Source organism: Myotis yumanensis, unplaced genomic scaffold (assembly GCF_028538775.1).
Source record: "Myotis yumanensis isolate MYYU_CA2020_CCGP unplaced genomic scaffold, mMyoYum1.0.hap1 SCAF_1, whole genome shotgun sequence".
NCBI lineage: Eukaryota > Metazoa > Chordata > Mammalia > Chiroptera > Vespertilionidae > Myotis > Myotis yumanensis.
Window position 1 is genome coordinate 37,791,639 of NW_027223752.1, and position 20,146 is coordinate 37,811,784.

Genomic DNA, 20,146 nt, shown 5'->3' on the forward strand with positions numbered 1-20,146 from the left:
GCTCACCCAGGCCCCTTTCCTTTGCGCTTTAATCATTAAGCCTTCGGGACACTGAGGTTCTGGTCAGCATCAAATAATCTTAGGGACAAAGGCTGACCACAGAGACAGCGTTTCAGTCAAACTAGAGACAGCATCGAGGCCTCAGTTGTGTTTCAGCTCTAGACCCAGAAAAGCGGAACGACTCCCCCAGCCAGACCCTTGCGAAACCAGACAGAGCAACGCCTTGGCTGACGTCAGGACCAGATGCAATGATCAACTACTCCCTACCCTAGTGCTAATCAATCAACAGGACCAGGACCTAAACAGGACCCCAGCTCCCTTAACCACCATGATTAGTGATTTTCCCTAGACACCCATCCCTGGAAGCCTTCAGGGGGCCAGGCTTAGAGCAATGCTCACCTGTGACACCGGGTTTGGCTTCATTTCCTGAACTAATTCAACCGTTACTTTCTTTGCTACAAGCTCCTATTGGCATTTGATTGGGCTTTGGTGCATGCAGGAGAATGAGCCCATGTAGTTGGTAACAGTTGGAATGAAATTTCTGCTTCACTTCCCATCCACTGGGAAAGGAGAGGGGCCAGAGGTTGAGATAATCACCAACGATCAATGATTTAACCAATCATGGCTACGTAATGGACACTCCATACAAACCCCTGAACGACAACTGGAGTTGAACACAGCGAGGTGCTAGGACAGCGGCACCCCCAGTGGGGGTATGGAGCCCTTCATACCTTGCCCTATGCATCTCTTCCCTTTGGCTGTTCCTGAGGTGCATCCTTCACAATAAATCGGTAATAGTAAGTAAAGTGTTTCCCTGACTTCTTTTTTTAAAAAATATTTTTTTATTGATTTCAGAGAGGAAAGGAGAGGGAGAGAGAGAGAGAAACATCAATGATGAGAGAATCATTGATCAGCTGCCTCCTGGCACGCCCCCTACTGGGGATTGAGCCCGCAACCTGGGCATGTGCCCTTGACCAGAATCGAACCCGGGACCTTTCAGTCCGCAGGCCAACACTCTATTCACTGAGCCAAACCGGCCAGGACAATGTTTCCCTGACTTTTGTGAGACATTCTAACACATTATTGAACCTGAGGAGGGGATATATAGCTTGCCAGTCAGAAGTACCAGAGGCCTGGGACTTGCCATTCAGTGTGTGAAGTGGGGGCAGTCTTGTGGGACTGAGCCCTTAGCCTGTGCTAACTCCTGGTAGTTAGTGTTAGAACTGAACTGAATATTAGGACACCCCGTTGGTGTACAGGGAGTTGCAGAATAGGTTGGGGCGGAGGGGGGCCGGGGAACCACGCATTTACTGTCAGAAGCGTTGTAAATAAAAACAGTTCCCTATCAGAGATTAGATATTACATCCTACAAATGATAGTTGTTTAACATGCTACTCAGGAATGGTCGGAAGTCCTTGTTCACCAAACACACTTAAAACATGGTTGAAAAAGGGCTGCCTGGTCCAAACTGGCCTACTTCCCAACCTGGCTTTAACCCTCTGCTCTCCAACCACACTGATCTCCTGTGGCTCCACCCACACTGTGCCACAGGGCCTTTGCACGTGCTTTCCTCTCCCCTGGACTGCTCCCTCCACTCTAGTCACTGAGTTACCTCTGTCCCAAGGACTCTGGATTCACGACTGCAAACCTGTAGCCACCACATTTACAAGTTCATTTCTGACTTACCTCAAACTGTTCTGTCCTTTCTGGGTGGTCTTGTAATTCCATATTTTGCAAAGAAGATGTGGTCTGTTGAAATAAATTCTTCAACGTCATTAATTCTTTTGTGAAGGAATGTCTCTCTTGGATTTCATTCTGCACCAATTCCTTATTCTTTTGAGCTTTCTGAAAAAGCCTAAAATATAGCATCAAAATAAAATTGTACCTCTATCCTGCTCATCTGTGAAATAGTTTTATTTCAATAATTAATATGATATCTGCATAGCTCACGAAATATTTTTTTCTAAGAAAAGAGTGCTAGTTTCCATGATTTATATACTATATATACTAACATATATCAAATTCCATCACTCAATCAAAACCCTCTCCAAAACTTTAATCCCAAAATACCCTCTTTTCAACTTGACATAACACTTGCCATCTCTAGCCTGTTTTTGTCCATGTAATCTTGGAGTTCACCCGAACATGACTTAGAGGTGAGAATGGAGACATGGGTAGGTTCTGGGGGACAGACAACCCCACTAGCCTTTTATCTCAGCTGCCCCACTCACTGTGAATGTAACCAGAATTGCAGTGGAGGCGTTTAGGTGGGTAAAGTCTTTCCTGAGAGCTATTTGACAGGCATCTCCAGCTGTAAATATACGTATCCTCTGACTCACTGACTCTGCTCCTCAGTGTCTTTCTTAATGAATTCATTACAGATGCAGACGGAGATTGTGGCATAAAAATATTCACCGCAGTGGTTTTATAAAAGTAAAAGAAATTACATATAATTTAAAGTTCCTATATTAGGGGGCTTGTTAAATAAATGATGGCATATCCACATGATGAAAGATTTTAGAGCTATGTTTTAGAGAGCATTTATGGCAGGGGTCCTCAAACTTTTTAAACAGGGGGCCAGTTCACTGTCCCTCAGACCGTTGGAGGGCCGGACTATAGTTTAAAAAAAAACTATGAACAAATTCCTATGCACACTGCACATATCTTATTTTGAAGTAAAAAAACAAAACGGGAACAAATACAATATTTGTATTTGCATGTGGCCCGCGGGCCGTAGTTTGAGGACCCCTGATTTATGGCATAGACAAATAAACATGGTATGCTGATAAATGATTCTGCAGAATATAAAACAGTATAGTAATAATATGTTTGCAATTTGTTTAAAAGTATAATTAATCATAGTTAAAAAAAATGACGAGAAAGAAGTGATTGGCAATGGTTGTTGCTGAGTGGTAAAATTAAAGGTGAGGTTTATATTAATCTTTATTATATCCCACATTCTCTAACCTTTCTATAATAAACATGTACTATTAACTTAGAAAAACAGCAAACAGAAAAACCAAACAAAGTGTATTTGTCCCCAGTAATACCAAGATGAAGAACACTTGCTTGTTTTATTGTTATAATCTTTTCTATCCCTTCCTATACTTCTGTGTTGACTCAACTCAATTCTGTCATATCACTTGTCATTATCCTATAATCTATCTATATATATAAAAGCCTAAGTGACTGTTAGACCAGTCGCTATGACATAAACAGACCACCAGGGGGCAGATGCTCAATGCACAGGCATGGAAACATCTACACTAATAAAAGAGAAAAATGGTAATTGGCGTACGACCGCTACCCTTCTGATTGGCTAATCAGCGTATCCTTATGCAAATTAACTGTCAGCCAAGATGGCGGCCGGCAGCCAGGCAGCTGGAAGCGAACATGAGGCTTGCTTGCTCCCGTGACTGCAGGCTCCAACGTTCCCCGCCTGACTTCCCGGACTCTGAGCTGGCAGTTTGAAACATTCTAACAAATATAGCCGGCTGGGATCTCAGAGCTGAAGTTATACATTGTTTCGATTACAGAACGGCAAACAAACCAGCAGCGGAAGCCTCAGAGCTAGAGCCAGAGCTAAAGCTGGCCCAGAAGAAAAAAAAAAAAAGAAAAAAAGGAGTGGTTGGGAGCTTCAATCAAAACCCCTAGCCTGAAAGCAGCCCTCAGCCCCTCACCCAGACTGGCCAGGCACCCCAGTGGGGACCCCCACCCTGAAGGGTGTGTGACCAGCTGCAAACAGCCATCATCCCCTCATCCAGGCTGGCCAGGCACCCCAGTGGGGACCCCCACCCTGAAGGGTGTGTGACCAGCTGCAAACAGCCATCATCCCCTCATCCAGGCTGGCCGGGCACCCCAGTGGGGACCCCCACCCTGAAGGGTGTGTGACCAGTTGCAAACAGCCATCATCCCCTCACCCAGACTGGCCAGGCACCCCAGTGGGGACCCCCACCCTGATCCAGGACACCCTTCAGGGCAAACCAGCCGGCCCCCAGGCCTCTATCCTATATAGTAAAAGGGTAATATGCCTCCCAGCACAGGGATCAGCGGAGCCACGAGGCCTCCTGGCACCAGATCAGCATGACAGGGGGCAGCGCCCAAACCCCCTGATCTCCCTGCAGCTCTGTGTGTGACAGTGTGTGGCGTCCCAACCCCCTGATCGGCCCTGCTCTGTGTGTGACAGGGAGTGGTGCCCCAACCTCCTCCCCCCCACGGGCCCTGCTCTGTGTGTGACGGGGTAGAGCCATAACCTCCCCATCGGCCCTGCCCTGAGTGTGACAGTGGTGGCGCCCCAACCCCCTGATTGGCCCTTCTCTGTGGGTGACAGGGGGCGGTGCCCTAACTCCCCTATCGGCCCTACTCGTCCTACTCTGTGCGTGACAGGGGGGAGCTCCCCAACCCCCTGATGGGCCCTGCTCTGTGCGTGACGGGGGGAGCTCCCCAACCCCCTGATGGGCCCTGCTCTGTGCGTGATGGGGGGGGGGGGGGGGGCAGTGCCCCAACCCCCTGATTGGCCCTGCTCTGTGAGTGACAGGGGGCAGTGCCCCAACCCCCTGATGGGCCCTGCTCTGTGAGTGACAGGGGGCAGCGCCCCAACCCCCTGATTGGCCCTGCTCTGTGCATCACAGGGGGTGGCGCCGCAACCTCCCCATTGAACCTGCCTTGAGTGTGACAGGGGGCGGTGCCCCAACCCCCCAATCGGCCCTACCCTGAGCGTGACTGAGGGTGGCATCACAACCTCCCAATCCTCCCTGCTCTGTGCATGACAGGGGGCGGCGCCCCAACTCCCCCAATCAGCCCTGCTCTGAGCCCGACCAGGGGCTGCACCTAGGGATTGGGCCTGCCCTCTGCCACCCAGGAGCAGGCCTAAGCCAGCAGGTCGTTATCTCCCGAGGGGTCCCAGACTGTGAGAGGGCACAGGCCGGGCTGGGCCCCCCCTCCCCCCCGAGTGCACAAATTTTTGTGCACCGGGCCTCTAGTCTATATATATAAAAGCCTAAGTGACTGTTAGACCAGTCGCTATGACATAAACTGACCACCAGGGGCAGATGCTCAATGAACAGGCATGGAAACATGGAACAGGCTGATGAATCTCAGAGGGAAGGGGGTGGAGGGGGGGCGTGGGGAGGGTGAATCGGGCTGAAACCGGCAGTCCAACATCCCCCGAGGGATCCCAGATTGCGAGTGGTCGCAGGCCAGGCTGAGGGACCCCACCAGGCCTCTTGTATTTTGTATTTTTGAACGTCAGTGTTTTCTAAATTTTAAACCTGAGCTGTCAAATGTGTCTCTGTAACAGTGGTTCATAAACTCTCACTTATTGCATCGCTCTTGCATAGCCGTAATCTCCTGGGCGGCTGGGGCGGGCTCCGTGGAGCTCCCGGAGGCAGGGGCGCGCTGGGCGCTTCGGCAGCGCTGGAGGAGCAGCAACAGCAGCAGCTGCTGCTTCTCCGCGGTCTCCTCGTATTGGCGCAGACACTCCAGCAGCTCAGAGAGTTCCGCCGTGGAGGCTGCCTCTTTCGTTTTGGAAATTTCAGGGAGTTCTTCTTGAAGATTATCTAAAATAATTGCTTCTCGTTCAACCTAAGTCAACATACAAAAAGAGAGGACTAAAATCAGTAAAATAGAGTCTTACCACTGCCGGACTGGAAACAGACCTTGGCAGCCATAAACGTCTGTGCGCCGGTTCTCAGAGGGCTCCTACTGCCATATCCTACTTCAAAGTAATATTTGTCTGTTTACAGGGGACTATTACACCTGCACTACCAGAATCCCATAGTTCCCCGCTATTGGTCCCGTAGATGTGTGATTAAAGCCAAGTGCTGCTGTTATGAGCTGAAGGAAACGCTGCTGAGTATTCTCATAAATAATTTCTCCTTCAGATTTCAGTTGCATAAAGCCATGGTTTCTCCTGAGATGCCCATCCGGTGGTTAGCATGAGCTCCACAAAAATGCACCCACTAAGTCTGAGGCTGGGCAACGACTGGGTACTTTCTCTATGGTTCTCTTTTCTTTCACATCCGATCCCTTTATGCTCAGAAAGGTATAGTGTGGCTCAGTGTTTGAGTGTCTCCCTATGAACCAGGAGGTCTCAGTTTGATTCCTGGTCAGGGCATATGCCTGGGTTACAGGCTCAATCCCCCAGTGTGGGGTGTGCAGGAGGGAGCCAATCAATGATTCTCTCTCATCATCGATGTTTCTCTCTCTCTTCCTCTCTTTTCCTCTCTGAAATCAATAAAATATATATATTTTAAAAAGTAAGTCCACTATGTCCTCATTACCCTGACACCTACCCCACAGAGAAAGCAGCCCAAAATGCTGACCTAATCAAGTATTTTCTGACAGCGATGTGAGGAGCCCAGAAATGTATGACCTCATCCATCACATACATGGAAATTGAAGTTCTATCAGCCCTGAGCTCAGAATGAAGATACTGACAATCAGATTTGCTTCTGCATCTCCCCTCAACACCCGCCTCCCCCCGGCTCTGCTCATTTATCATGTCTGCCCTGGCACCGCAGACTGTCCTCAATGCTCCAACCCAGTCAGGCATCTTGCAATCTTGACATTACTGAGCATAATACTGGTCAACTACATTCATGATATTGTGCTAACTCAAATGATGAACAAGGACCTGGATGCCCTGGGGTAGAAAGTACAACCTATGGAGGAAAATTCAGGAATTCCAGCATTAAGCTCCCAGGGGCCCAATGGTCTGGGGCAAGGCAGAACCTCTCAGGTAAAGATCAAGTTGTTCAGAGCACCCTGCTGGGGGAGTCCATGGGATTTTGGAGGCAGTATATGCTGCACTGGGCTTGGCTCAGATGCATTCATCAGACGGCTGCCATTGTTGAGGGGGGTCTGGAGAAAAGAAGGCACTGCTCCAGGGGTGGACTGTGGAATAGGCTGCCCTACCACTTGGGCCATATAACCCAGCTGAGTCCCAATCGCTAGAATGCATGGGTGCAGGTGTAGGCTGGCCCCTCCCTGAGAGGCCCCGCTATGGTACGTGTGCTTCCCGTCCCCTCAAACCTAAATCCAGTTGCATCAGGAGCCCTGGCTCTCGTGCAGGCAGCTGTCATTTCCACCGGGGACTGAGATCAAGGTTCCACGGGGTGTTTTGCAGCCCCCCTGACAAAGAACCAGCGTGCAAAGAAAGGAACTGCTCTACTGACAGAGGTAATTGTACATCTAGGGTTTCCAATATGCATCCGGGTTGGAAGAACTGTGTCCATGAGCCAGGACTGAACGGAGCATCTCCTGGTGCTTCTGGGCCTGGTGAGAACGCTCAAGGGGCACCTGCAGCAGCCAGGACCCAGGAAGAGCAAAACGCAAGCCAAGGCTCTGGCCTTCCCTGTTTCAGTTCTCCTAGTCCCTGCTGCCTGCTGTGAGGTGGTCAGTGATTAAGGAGGGGAACACAAGGGGAAGAAGAATTTTTATTAGGATGATAATTTTACTCGAAAGCCAGGCAATTCTCCAACCTATGAATGGATAAACAAACTGCCGTGCACGTGCCCAGTAGAATATTACCCAGGAATAAAAAAAGAAATGAACTATCGAAACGAGCAGCAACAGGAATGCATGTCACATGCATCACGCTTAGTGAAGAGAAGCCAGACTCGAAAGACCACAAACTGTCCGCGTCCACTTCTGTGACATTCCGGAAATGCAAAAACAGCGTAAAGGTTGCCAGGGGCTGGAGGTGGTGGGAGGAGATGCCTACGAAGGGGCACACAGGAACTCTCTGGGGCGATAAAGACATTCTAAATCTGGATGTTGTTGGTGCTCATATAACTATAGGTACTTGTCAAAATTCAACAAGCTTTATACCAAAAGGGTGAATACAGCCCAAATCAGGGAAATCGTTGCCACAAAGATTATGCGTCCACTCTTCCACATACAAGAGCCTCTGCAGCCCCTAAATGATTTTTCTTAGACACATAATTCTAACAAAATTGATTATAAAATGTTTAGGCTCAGAGTCAATTATAAAGTAGAGTCTAGAAAGGGAAAGAAACCGTAAGTAAACACAGTGAAGGAGAATGAAGATCCTGTAACCAGCAGAAATAGAAACTGGTAGAGAAAGGCCTTCTGGACTTTTGGTACAAGGGGAAGAAGCCAGCTTTATACCTCCCATTAGCTTTGAAGATGTGACTTTACACTGTGTTCACCCAAGCATAAAATAATGATTCTGAGTAACCAGAGTGAATAATTAAAGCAAGCAAATGAAAACAGAGGTAAGAAGTTAATAAAAATTTAAGTTGATTTTTAATTTGTAAATGTAAACAGAGCTTGTTTTAAAAAATCTACTTATTCCATAAAGATACTGAATTATTGTATAACTAACATTTTAAAAACAGAAATTCATTTCATCACATATAGATTTACAACCATACTAACAGGATCTTGCATGTATAGGCCTTTAGATGATCTAGTTTTTATTGAATGGATAAAAGCTATTTTAAAATCTGACATCAATTTGGTATGGGTAAATATCATTTAAGTCGATACTTTAGCCCTTAAGCTCCAGAGTGTAAATTTGAATCCACTGCTACCACTCACTTATGATTGTGGGCAAGTTACTCAATCTCACTGTCTTACTTTCCTCATCTATGGAATGAAGATTATAAAAATATCTACTTTTTAGGATTCTTGTGAGGATAAATGATAATACATGTAAAGAGCACAGAACTATGTATGACATATGTTCAATAAACACCCATTAACACCCATTATGAGGACATATTTTGTTTTTGCTACTCTTTGAAAAACACATTTTGTTAGCAAATATTGTAAAATGCTTTATGAATAATTACAAAGTGCTAAGGGAATGTGGTCTGAATTAATAAAGTATAATTGCAAATAGGTATATAGCAGTAGAGAGACAATGTAATAAAATAAAAAGCCTTAGACTTGGGTTTAAATAAGAGCTGTCACTCAAGAAATGTTTACTAAGCCCACTAAGTGCAAAGCCTTGGTTGGATACTGAAGTTACAACGGTGAGCAAAACAGATGTGGTCCCAGCCCCCAGGAGCTTGTAACTCAATCACTGGAATGTCTTGTGCCAACTTAGATCTCCCAGTGCCTCAGTTTCTCTATCAATAAAATGGGAATCAGTCCTGAGTGCAATGCAAGGATTCAGTGACACCATGTGTGAACCGCCTTCTCAGCATTGCACACAGCCTACTGTAGTAATTCAATAAACAGTGTCATTATGAATGGGAAAGATCGAGGCTAGCAGTTCTGCTAGAAGCATAGTTTATAATGTATTTACTCATCAAACCCCACCAGCACCACCAAAATGATATTCATTTTCAAGAATATCAAGTTTTATGCAAGAAAATATGATAGTACTAAACATTTAAATCCCAAAGCATGTATCCTACCTCTAATGAAGTACTGATTAGTATAATTTCTCTCTCAAGTAAATTCAGCAGGAATTCAGACATGAATTAGAGAGAAGAACTTTCATTTAATGTTATGATTTGTACCTCATTTATACCTGGTCCTTTGGAAAAATTAAAGAATTAAAGAGTACCCTAAGATAATGTTATACTATTTTAAATGTTCTTTCTAAATATATGTAATGTGTTAGTCCTGAGCCATAGTTAAATGAACACGTGTGACTGACAGATATCCAGGAAGTTTCTTTGAGATGGTTTTCAGAAAGAATATCAGACATTTTTAGGCCCAGACTTTACAACAATAGTTCATTTCCTTAGTCAACAATTGTAGTTAATTTCCAAAGTAGTTGGTGATTATGAATACTACCTAACTCTAACCTTCAGTGCCAGATTGAGAGAGTTATTTTTAAGAGGGCTTAATTCATCTTCACAATAAAGATCTTAAAGCTCGAATGAACAAGTAGTCACTTATTTCTAAGAACCGTCTGATACCAAATATATTCCACTATTATAAAAAAAATGTTGAATCATTTCTTGGAGATTATTTTAGTAGGATGCGACCTCTATAAACATTTATGTGTTACACATATGTGATAAAAAACAAATGACAGAGGTTGAGGACCTGTTGTATATAAAAACAAAATGAAAATAATAAAACAATTTAAAGATGCTTGTAAGGAAAACTATGGTTTGACTATTGAAAATGAAGCATCGTCCTGACCAGCAAGCTCAGTGGTTAGAGCATCGGTCACAAACCAAAGGGTCTCGGGTTCCATTCCCGGTCCAGGGCACGTACCTTGGTTGCAGGTCGGGGCACATGCAGGAAGCATCCAATCGACGTGTGTCTCTCTCTCTCACAAATCAATGGGGGGGGAAAAAGGAGTAACAAAGAGAGAAAATGAAGCACTCACTTCTTCATTGACAAATTTCCACTCCTGTTTCAGTTCTTCACACCACATCTCCCATTCTTTAGCAACTTCCAGCAAACTCAGCCATTTCTCCCACAGAGCCCACACGGTTCTGAGCAGACCTATGCCGTCACTATCTGTGAATGTGGGTCTCAGGTGTCTGAGGACCTGTCGTAGTTTCATAAACTCTTCTTTAATTGACATAAGATTTGACACCAAGGCCTTAGGAAAGAAAAGGGATAAGAAGAATTTAATGTCTATTGATCTTTCTGAACGTTACGAACTTTTTAAAATCTTGAGTAGCAAATGATTTTACATCATCCACAAGCATTTTGTGATCAATTTTTTAGTCCTTTTGAAAGCCAATCTGAGACAGACGAGAATTACCTATGTATTATTGTATTGCACTATGTGAATTTGAAACTATGGGCACAAACAATGACCCATAAGCCAATTTTCCCAAGTAAGACAGGCTTTTAAAGGTTAAAGATCCTAAAAGTTCACGTTGTTATTATACTGTAAGTCTCATCTTTTACTAGGAAGTTAATTTGCACAATTCATTGTATCAACCACCAAGGCTTTAGTTCGGTTTTTTGGTTTTTGTGTTTTGTTTTGGGATGGATAGTAAGCACAGACTATTCAGAATGTTCTCATCCAAATCCTAATAACATAATACCATAGACTCTAACAGATGACAGTAAGCAAAAACTAAAATTGCTGAGGAGAGCATATAAGAAGTAACCGGAACTTAACACTTATGACAACGGCATTAAATTCCATGTCATCCGTCCAGCAAAGTCCTACAAAATACTATGAAGGGTCAAGCTTTAGAAAAAGTGAGCAATAAGGACAGGATGCCACTCAGGAGAGACTGTCCTGGGAACCCAACTACGAATTAAGATGCAGAACCATTGCTTCATTTTTCCCCCTTGGCTTTTGATTGGAAGAACTTTCTTGAGTTTGGTACAAGTCAGGTTGAAGCTTGCTGTGGGGCGTCACAGAGCCACGTTCCCTGCTGCCTCCACCAGCTTTCTGCCCCTTTTTGCACCCAGTCTTCCTGGAGGTTTGCAAATACTGTTACCTTGCTCTGTTCCGAGCGTTCTAGAGCTTCTTTGTAGGACACTGGCAGCGGGGACATGGACTGCGCAAGAACTGCTTCCACTCGGCGGAGGTCAGTGCCAATCTTCTCTTCAAGTTTCCCGTAGCATTTGTAATTCTCGAGACACCTAGTGGGGTAGGGGGGGAAGTGATATACATTAAATTCTATTTAGTACCATATATTCTGAACATCCCAGGGTAAATTTGAACACTTAATAAAAAAAACAGAATGTAATTCTCTTTTTTGTTATTCAGGGGATTTCAAAAAATTTTCATCATCTGCCTTCTCCTCACGGGGACCTGCATAAGACTTTAAAACTGAAAACTTTGACAGGCAGGTAAGACTGATCTCAAAACACCGAAGTTGTAAAACTGTATTTCTCAGCACTGCTAATGAAGTGTAACTTGATACAATTCTTGTAGAAAACCATTGAGTCTTTAAAATGTCCATATCTTTTGACCATTAATTTGACTTTTGTAATTTATCTTAAGGAATTAATCCCAATCCAGTATAAGAAATTTATCCTGAATTTACTTTTGCTTATTAAGTAAAAAATTTTTTACTTATTAGACTATTAACTAAAATGGCAAAATTGAAACACACCCTATGTGTAACAAAAGATAAAGCTGAGTAAATTACAACAATCTATTTTATGAAATGTCATGTAGAAATTCTAATTACTTTTATAGAGCTTTTGTTACAATAAGAGCTCATGTTATAAAGTTAAAGGCAGCATATTTTTATACAGCATAATGCTGTGACATATTAAAAACACTATGAATAAAATTATGTGTACAAAATAGATACAGCCTGCATTCCCCACTGAAGACAATTAAAAATTCAAGTATCAAGTATTTTTTTAAATTCTTAAAACACAATAATAAACTGGGAAGGAATTAAGAAATATTTAGAGGCTCTGCACTAAGTAAAAGTGGAAATATAGAGAAATAAGCTAAATTGTAGGGCTGTCTTCACTTTGAGGGTATTTGCTGCAGTTTAGTTTTATTGACCTTCTCCTGGAATGCTGGAGACAGAGGATAAAGCCTGTAAAGACATTTATAACACATACAACCACAAAAGTCCAACCTCCAAAATATAGAATAAATCCCTACAAATCAAAAAGAAAAAGATGGACAACCTTATAAAAATTGGGTAAAGGCTTGAATAAGTATTTCTCAGAAGAAGAAACATAAGTAACCAAGAAATATTTTTTTAAAGAGGCTCAAATTCATTAGCAATAATAGAGATGCAAACAAAAACCACAATAAAATACCACTTCTCACCCATCAGAATGGCAAAATTTAAATCCCACAACATCATGTTGGCAAGGATATAGGACAATTGTAACACAGATATGCTATTAGATAAACTAAGAAAAAAATGAATTAAATCATATGGAATTAAAATGTAAGGTGTGCAACCTGGCAACCACAACCCACAGGGAGACCTTGCACTTAAAAATGTTCCTGGTAGAACTTTTGTAAATGCAAAAGCTAGAAACAACCCAAATGCTTATCAGTAGCTGGGTGACTGAATTTTACTACAGACAAGATCATGAATAAACTTCAGAATCATAATGATGATTTTGAAGTCACAGATGAATACACATGCATGAAAATGGAATACAAACACATAGTAAAAACATTTTAAAGGGCAAAGAAATGATAAAATATTTAGGATAAAGATTACTTCTGTAACTTCTGAGAGGAGCGGGAAGAAGCACGCAAGAGAATCAAAAAGTCATGATGATTATCTTTGAACCTCTGGGTATAAGGCTGTTTATCATTATTCTTTATACCATTTGCAGACTTTTATAAACATACTGTTGTATGTACTCAATATTAAATAAAAAATATAAAATACAGTAAAATATTTGTTACGGTTTTCTTTAGATAGTATTTTTTAAAACTTTTCCATATTTTCCAAATGATTTCTGCGTACATGTTTATTGTAAAGAAATCTATATTTTATGTTCTTAAAGCATTACAAAGAAGTACCCACCTTTCTATTTCCGCTTCCTTTACTCTGACTGCCTCCCTCAGGGCTGAGTTCTTAGAAACCAATTCCTGCAAAGTGCACTGAAGTTGTCCTTGGGCGGCAGGGCTGGCGACGGCCCCCAATTTCTCACTGAGGCTCTGGATGTCTGTTATTGTGGATTCCAATTCCTCCTGTTTCCCGCGAGGCATCTCCAGTGATTCTTCTGGATGATCCAGGTCTACTCTTTGGGATGCAACAAAGGCTTCAAGGGCAGCAACCACCCCCATCGCCCTGGGGACTGCCTCATTGTAGCGGGTCATATTTTCATGAGCATCATTCAAGACATTCTGGTGAAAAGGAGATTAAATGCTATGATAAAACTGTCAGACATCTGGGACTTTTGTCATTCTTGACTTTTTGTGGTGCACTCATAACTTATCCCCTTGGGTCTTATAAGAGTTAGCATCTCCTACTTTTAGTTTGACAAGTATGTAAAAATCCTATATAATAAAAGGCTAATATGCAAAATGACTGAACAGTGGAACCACTGGTCACTATGATGCATGCTGACCACTAGGGGGCAGACGCTCAATGCAGGAGCTGCCCCTGGTGGTCAGTGCACTCCCACAGGGGGAACGCCACTCAGCCAGAAGCCGGGCTCAAGGCTGGCGAGCGCAGCAGTGGTGGTGGTGGCAGGAACCTCTCCCACCTCTGCAGCAGGGGGACATCCCCCCAAAGTTTCCCGTATTGTAAGCAGGCACAGGCCGAGCTGAAGGACGCCCCTCCTCCCCCTACGTGTACAAATTTTGTGCATCGGGCCTCTAGTGTTTACATAAAACAAAACAAAACAAAACACTGTTTCCAGATTTGCTAAGGAAACCGAATCTAAATTCAAAAATAAACCTCATGAATTATGTCTAATAATATATGTTCCTGCTCTTATAATAGACATGAATTAAACAATGGAATAAACTTAATGTATAGAACCTTAATCAATACTTGTGAAAAAAAGATGAAAAGAAAGTAAACAAAGAACCCAGACCGCTTATGTTTTTAAATGAATAGTTATGCCACTAACTTTAGTTTTGAGAATCTCACTTTATGTCTTCTCATTGAAATAAATAACTTTAAAGGTCCCTTCCAGTCCAGCACTCATCATATGATTTGGGGGATTCATGTACCTTGTTTCTGGAAAATGCATTAAACCAAGTGGAGAAGGATACAGAGAACAGACTTGTGGTTGTCAGAGGTGCAGGGTGGAGGGTTGAAATGAGCAAAGCAGGGGTCAAAAGCTATAAACTTCCAGTTACAAAATAAGTTGTGGGATGTAATGTATAGCATAGCCACTCTAGTTACCAATACCGTGTTGCATATTTGAAATTGCTAAGAGAGTAGATCTTATAAATTCTCATCACAAGAAAAAAATGTAACTGTGTGGTGATAGCTGTTAACTGGACTTACTGTTAACAATATGTACAAATACAGAATATGTTGTACACACGAAACTAATACATGTCAATTATACCTCAATAAAAAAATTAAGTAGAAAAGTACTCTCAATTGGCTCTTGTTAAGTACCAATTTAAAGGACATATTTGGGTTCATAATATGACTTTTCATTTCTAAAGAATTTACTAGTATACCTATCAAAGTACTGCAAATATATTACCTAATAACTCTTTGAATTAAAAAAGGGAGTTAAGTTCCATATTCTATAAATTTAATGTGACAATTCTGAAAACACAGTAAAAGATATTATAGTAAGCACAGTGTGTTCCAAAGATGCCTAAGCCATCTACACTATTAATGCAGGAAAGGAGGGGGTAGACTGGGGTCACTCTGCAACAGAGGTCAGCAAACTTTTCGTGAAAAGGGTCGGACTAAATATATGAGGCTTTGCCGGCCATCTATAATAAAAAAGTATAATATGCTAATTAGACCAGACGACCTCTGGACGAAGCCAGGGCTGCGAGGGAAGCCTGGGTCCCAGGTGCCAGAGAAAAGCCAGTGCCGGCAGCCGGGGGAAGGAAGGCCTACTCTTGCATGAATTTTGTGCACTGGGCCTCTAGTCTGGACTATAACAGCTATTTAGTCCTTTGGTTGTAGCACAGAAGCAGCCACAGACAATCCATAAAGGAATGGGGCAGGGCTACGCTCCAATGAAACTTGATTTACAAAATCAGACACTGTGGGCAGATTTGGCACGTGAGCCTTAATTTGATGACTCGCGCTCTAAACCCAGACAGATCTCAAGTTGATTCCTGGTTCTGTAGTAAGGCCCTGAGAAAACTCTTGATGTTTCTGAAGTTCAATTTCCTGATTTTAAAATGGGGTCAATAATAGGGCCCACTTCACAGAGTTGCTGTGATGAATAAAGGTAAATGTTCAGTACATTGCAAGTTCTAAGTAAATGTTATTATTTGTGTTCTCTTCTCCACACCATATTTCTCCCACCCTGCCCTATTAGTTCCAGAACACACAAAAAAACTTTGTTCTGAGCAACAGAGGTTATTAGGGATATAGAAATAAAGGTGTCAAACTTGTCTTTTCCAAATGATAAGGCATTGTATGTAGATGTAGGAGGAGTCAGGATTACAAACTGGCTCTTCGCAAATGGCTATTCTCCTGGGGAGAATTTGCCTGTAAAATTTCTAACTTCTTGAGAAGTGGAGATATCAACTGAAGCAAACATAAAATAAAAATAGATGCATTAACCACCTAATTTAAAAAAAAACTTACTGTGCGCATATCAATGCTTGCATTAAGCTGAACGTGCAGCTCTTCAATGTCACGTAATTTTATCTCCACATCACTAGCTTCAGAAGAGGTTTTCTCTCTTTGCTTCTCAATAACAGTTACCCCTTTAATGCTACACATTTCCGCCTGAATTTGTTCTTGAAACACTTCGCAATTATCCATTTCCTTTTGAATATGTTCAATTTTCAAATTTATCAGTAAAGGCTGCTGTAACTGAGATTTTATCTGGTTCAAAACATGGAAGGAATTTTCTAGTTTCTCCTGAAAACTCTCTTCATCCATTTCTTTTGGTTGGGATTCTAGCACTATATTCTGGAGAACCTTCCGCAACTTATCATTTTCTTCTGCAAACACCTTTGTTTGTAGTAGCTCTTCCTCTTTGAAGAAGTCATCAAAGGCCTTATTTTCACTTAATTTCTTTACAATCTCATGATACAAGCACATGGCTCTCTCGATTCTCTGATTCAAAATTTGAGCCCCGAGCAGACGGCTTTCTGGAGAAGTAGGAGGGGTTTTTAGGACTGCTTCGGCCCTTTCCTTAATTTGCAAATCCATCGCCCTCAATTTACTTAGCGATGCTTGATATCTGCCATATTCTGCCATAAATGTGTCCAACTGCTTAATTTTTCCGTCGAGTTCTCTCTCTTTTTCAAATACTTGGGATTGTAACATGTCAAGCTGGGAGCAATCCCAGTGGAGTCCCAGGGAGTCAAACGCTTCTTTGAGTCTCAGTGCTTGTCGGATGCTGGACTGAACGCCCCGGAGGCGCCCGAGGAGGCCACGGAGCTCCCCTTTCACACCCTCGCTCACTTCTTGACTCAGGAGCAGCTCGTTGCGCTGTATGCCATCAAGCTCCTTCTGAAGCGCAGATGTCTGCTCCTGGAATTCTCTGGAAAATTGCAGCTTGTGTCCTACTTCACTACATTTATGCTGAATGAATCTTTGTGTTCTGCTGGCTCTCGTCTCCAGACTTTTCAACTGATCGTCCAGAAATAACCTTTCAAACACACTGAGGTCCTTACAGAGGCGCGCGAGCTCCTGAAGATGCGCCGAGAGTCCACTGGCGATTTCTTGCAATTCCCCCTGAGACGCCGTCAGGGCCACACGCTGACGCTCCAGTTCCGCTTCCGTGGAGGCTGTTCCCACTTGGGGAATTATCTGTGTTTCCTTTCCTTGAAGTGAGAGCTGAACTTTCCCTATTTCTGCAAGAAATGTGCTTCTTTCTTCCAATTTACGTTCCAACAGCTGCGATCTTTGAGTGGATTCCAAAACGAGCCTTTGGCACTGATGTTGTAAGTCCTGGAGGAGGCGATCCAGTGCCTCGCGCTCGCCTGCGGTCAGGTTAGGGATGCTGTCCTGCACCTCTTCGGCCAGCGCCTCCACCGCCCGCTGCTGACCCAGAATACCATCGTGCCTCACTTTGCACTTTCGGATCTGGGAAAGGATGCCGTCTGGTAGCAGGGAAATGGAGGAAACCAGCTCACCTAACTGGCTCTTCACCCATAAGGTCGTCTCTTTCACCTTGTTCCTTATCTCACTCTTCCTGATCTCACTGTCCACCTCTATGTTTAATGGCTCTGATGCTTCCAACTGCACCTGCAAATTATTTATTGCATCTTCCAAAATCTTCTTTTCCTTCTCTCCCCAAATCCTCTTCATCTGAAGTTCAGCTCTTGCCTTTAAAGCAGAAAATCTATGCTTGACAGCCTGGAGTTCCGTAGCCAAGGCAACCACGCCTGTGTCCCTTTCCTGTCCTTCCGGGGAGGCCAGCCTCAACCGGAGACGCTGGTGCTGCTGCTGCAGAGAGAGGCCCAGCTCCTGGATCTCGCTCATGAGAGACGTCAGTTCCTCCTGCTCCATCTCGTGCTGAGAGTACTTCCTGTGAACCAGCTGTTCTACTTGTTCCCACCCCTGTTCAAGCTGCCGGACCTGGCTTTCCAACAGCTTCTGATCCATGTCACTCAGAGAGTTTGATATATTTTCCCATTCAATTTTCAACTTGCTTAAGGAATCTTTCTCTCTTTCTATTGATGCCAGCAATTTTTGAATTTTGGCCACATAGGTTGCACTGTCCAGTGATCCACTAGAAAAAAGAAGAAAAATCAAGCTTGTTAACATTTCTTATAAATCAACCTGAGGTTAGATGTCATCTAAAGAAATCAGTTCTGTTTTGAACTCACAGAAGAAAAGGTTAGATTGTCTATAAGAGCATTCTGTCTTTAAAGTAAAATCAGGATCTTGGCTTTCAATCAGTTTGTGAGGGCTCATTTACAAAATGAGCATCATAACTATGTAGAACCACAGGAAAAGAGTGAAGAGTGAAGGGAACAATATATGTAAAAGTACTCTGTACAGTCTTTGCATAAAGTATTTTTTAATAATGAAAAAATTGTTTACACATTAAAACTCTATCTAGTACCATTTACCATCATTTTCAAAGCCAAAAGGAGTGTATTTGTTTTCAACGAAACCAATACAATACATATATGTTAAATATGTTCCAAACAATTTACGTCAATTATGCTGACACTAAATAATTATACACATTAATGTTTTCACCCTCATAGTTTAGAATAAATTCTTGACCAAAAGAATACTGAGCCCGACCAGCATGGCTCAGCAGTTGAGCATCAACCTATGAACCAGGAGGTCACGGTTCAATTCCCAGTCAGGGCACATGCCTTGCTGGCTCGATCACTAGTGTGGGGTGTGCAGGAGGCAGCCAATTAATGATTCTCTCTCATCATTGATGTTTCTATCTCTCCATCTACCTTCTTCTCTAAAATCAATTTTAATACATTTTTTAAAGAATACTGAATTCCATAAAACTTTAACTTATTTTGCAGGTATTTTCAGTGTGAATTAGACATTAAACAAGTTAATATAATTTAATTATAAAATTAATATAATTAATATACTTTTTTTGCATGAAACCAACAAAGTTTTCTTCAATGGCTTCCATATGGAATGAATTTCCACACGTAGTATTAAAATCATATTCTTTGTCGTATAAAGTCTTAAAACCTTGGGCCTGCCCTGACTGGCGTGGGTCAGTGGTTGGAGCAACAGCCCATGTACCAAAGGGTCATGGGTTCAAGTCTCAGTCAAGGACACGTACCTTTGTTGCAGGTTCGATCCCGCATCCCAACTGTGGCACGTAAGGGAGGCAACCAATCGATGTGTCTCTCTCACATCAATGTTTGTCTCTCTTTCTCTCCCTTCTCCCTACTCCTTTCCACTCTCTAAACAAGCAATGGAAAAAATATATCCTGTGAGGATATATTAACAAAAAAATTAAAAACAAACAAACAAACAAAAACCACCTGGGGTCCTGGTCAGGGTAATAGAACCTGTGTTTGAATAAAATGAACTCAAGTCCTAAATTCTTACACTTACACTTTGAGACTTTCCTTCTCTGTCAACAAGACTTTCAGCGAGGATTCGATTGCGGCAAGGTGTTCCTGAAAATCCTGAAGAAGACAATACTGGCGTTCTTTGTTTTTCTTCAAAGTAGCAAGTGCCTGAAGCAGATTGTCCAAGTGCTGCGCTGAATTCCTTGGACTGTGGAGAGCCAAGGCACTGGTTTCTGTTGTGTTGAGATATTCAGTTTGTTCCAGGGGTTCAATGGCTGCTTTCCTTGCTTCCAATTGGGTATATAATTCCTAAAAAACAAGTCAAGGAAATCAGTAAGTATACACTCACTTATTCACTCATTCATTCATTCATTCATTTTCTTTCCCATCCTCTTTTCTTCCAATAATGCACTCTATTCCAAGATGTTTTAAAGATTTCATTTGTACACAGAAGAAGTTAAGTCCTGATGTTTAAAAGGTTTTTTCTCTTGAATTATGCTAAAATCTAGACTCAAACCCACCATGGGTCTAGCATTTAATAGCAATTCGATCACCCCATTGTGTTAAAAGGTTCTGCAATGTTGAAAGGAAGATTTATCTTATTTTTATTATTTATATACATTATCCCTTCTCCTGTCTTAGAGACAT

At 42.7% G+C, this 20,146-nt stretch overlaps 1 protein-coding gene across 2 annotated transcripts in view; it reads right to left on the reverse strand.

Moving 5' to 3' along the window:
• SYNE2 (spectrin repeat containing nuclear envelope protein 2) overlaps positions 1-20,146 on the reverse strand; it is a 304,773-nt gene that overhangs the window by 134,212 nt on the left and 150,415 nt on the right. For both annotated transcript variants that reach the window (XM_070418606.1, XM_070418595.1), the window contains exons 47-53: positions 19,542-19,807; positions 16,128-18,228; positions 13,413-13,735; positions 11,394-11,538; positions 10,316-10,534; positions 5,318-5,583; positions 1,687-1,855 (exon numbers count right to left, since the gene is read on the reverse strand). In XM_070418606.1, coding sequence (XP_070274707.1) covers positions 1,687-1,855; positions 5,318-5,583; positions 10,316-10,534; positions 11,394-11,538; positions 13,413-13,735; positions 16,128-18,228; positions 19,542-19,807 — 3,489 coding nt within the window. The remainder of the gene's footprint in view (positions 1-1,686; positions 1,856-5,317; positions 5,584-10,315; positions 10,535-11,393; positions 11,539-13,412; positions 13,736-16,127; positions 18,229-19,541; positions 19,808-20,146) is intronic.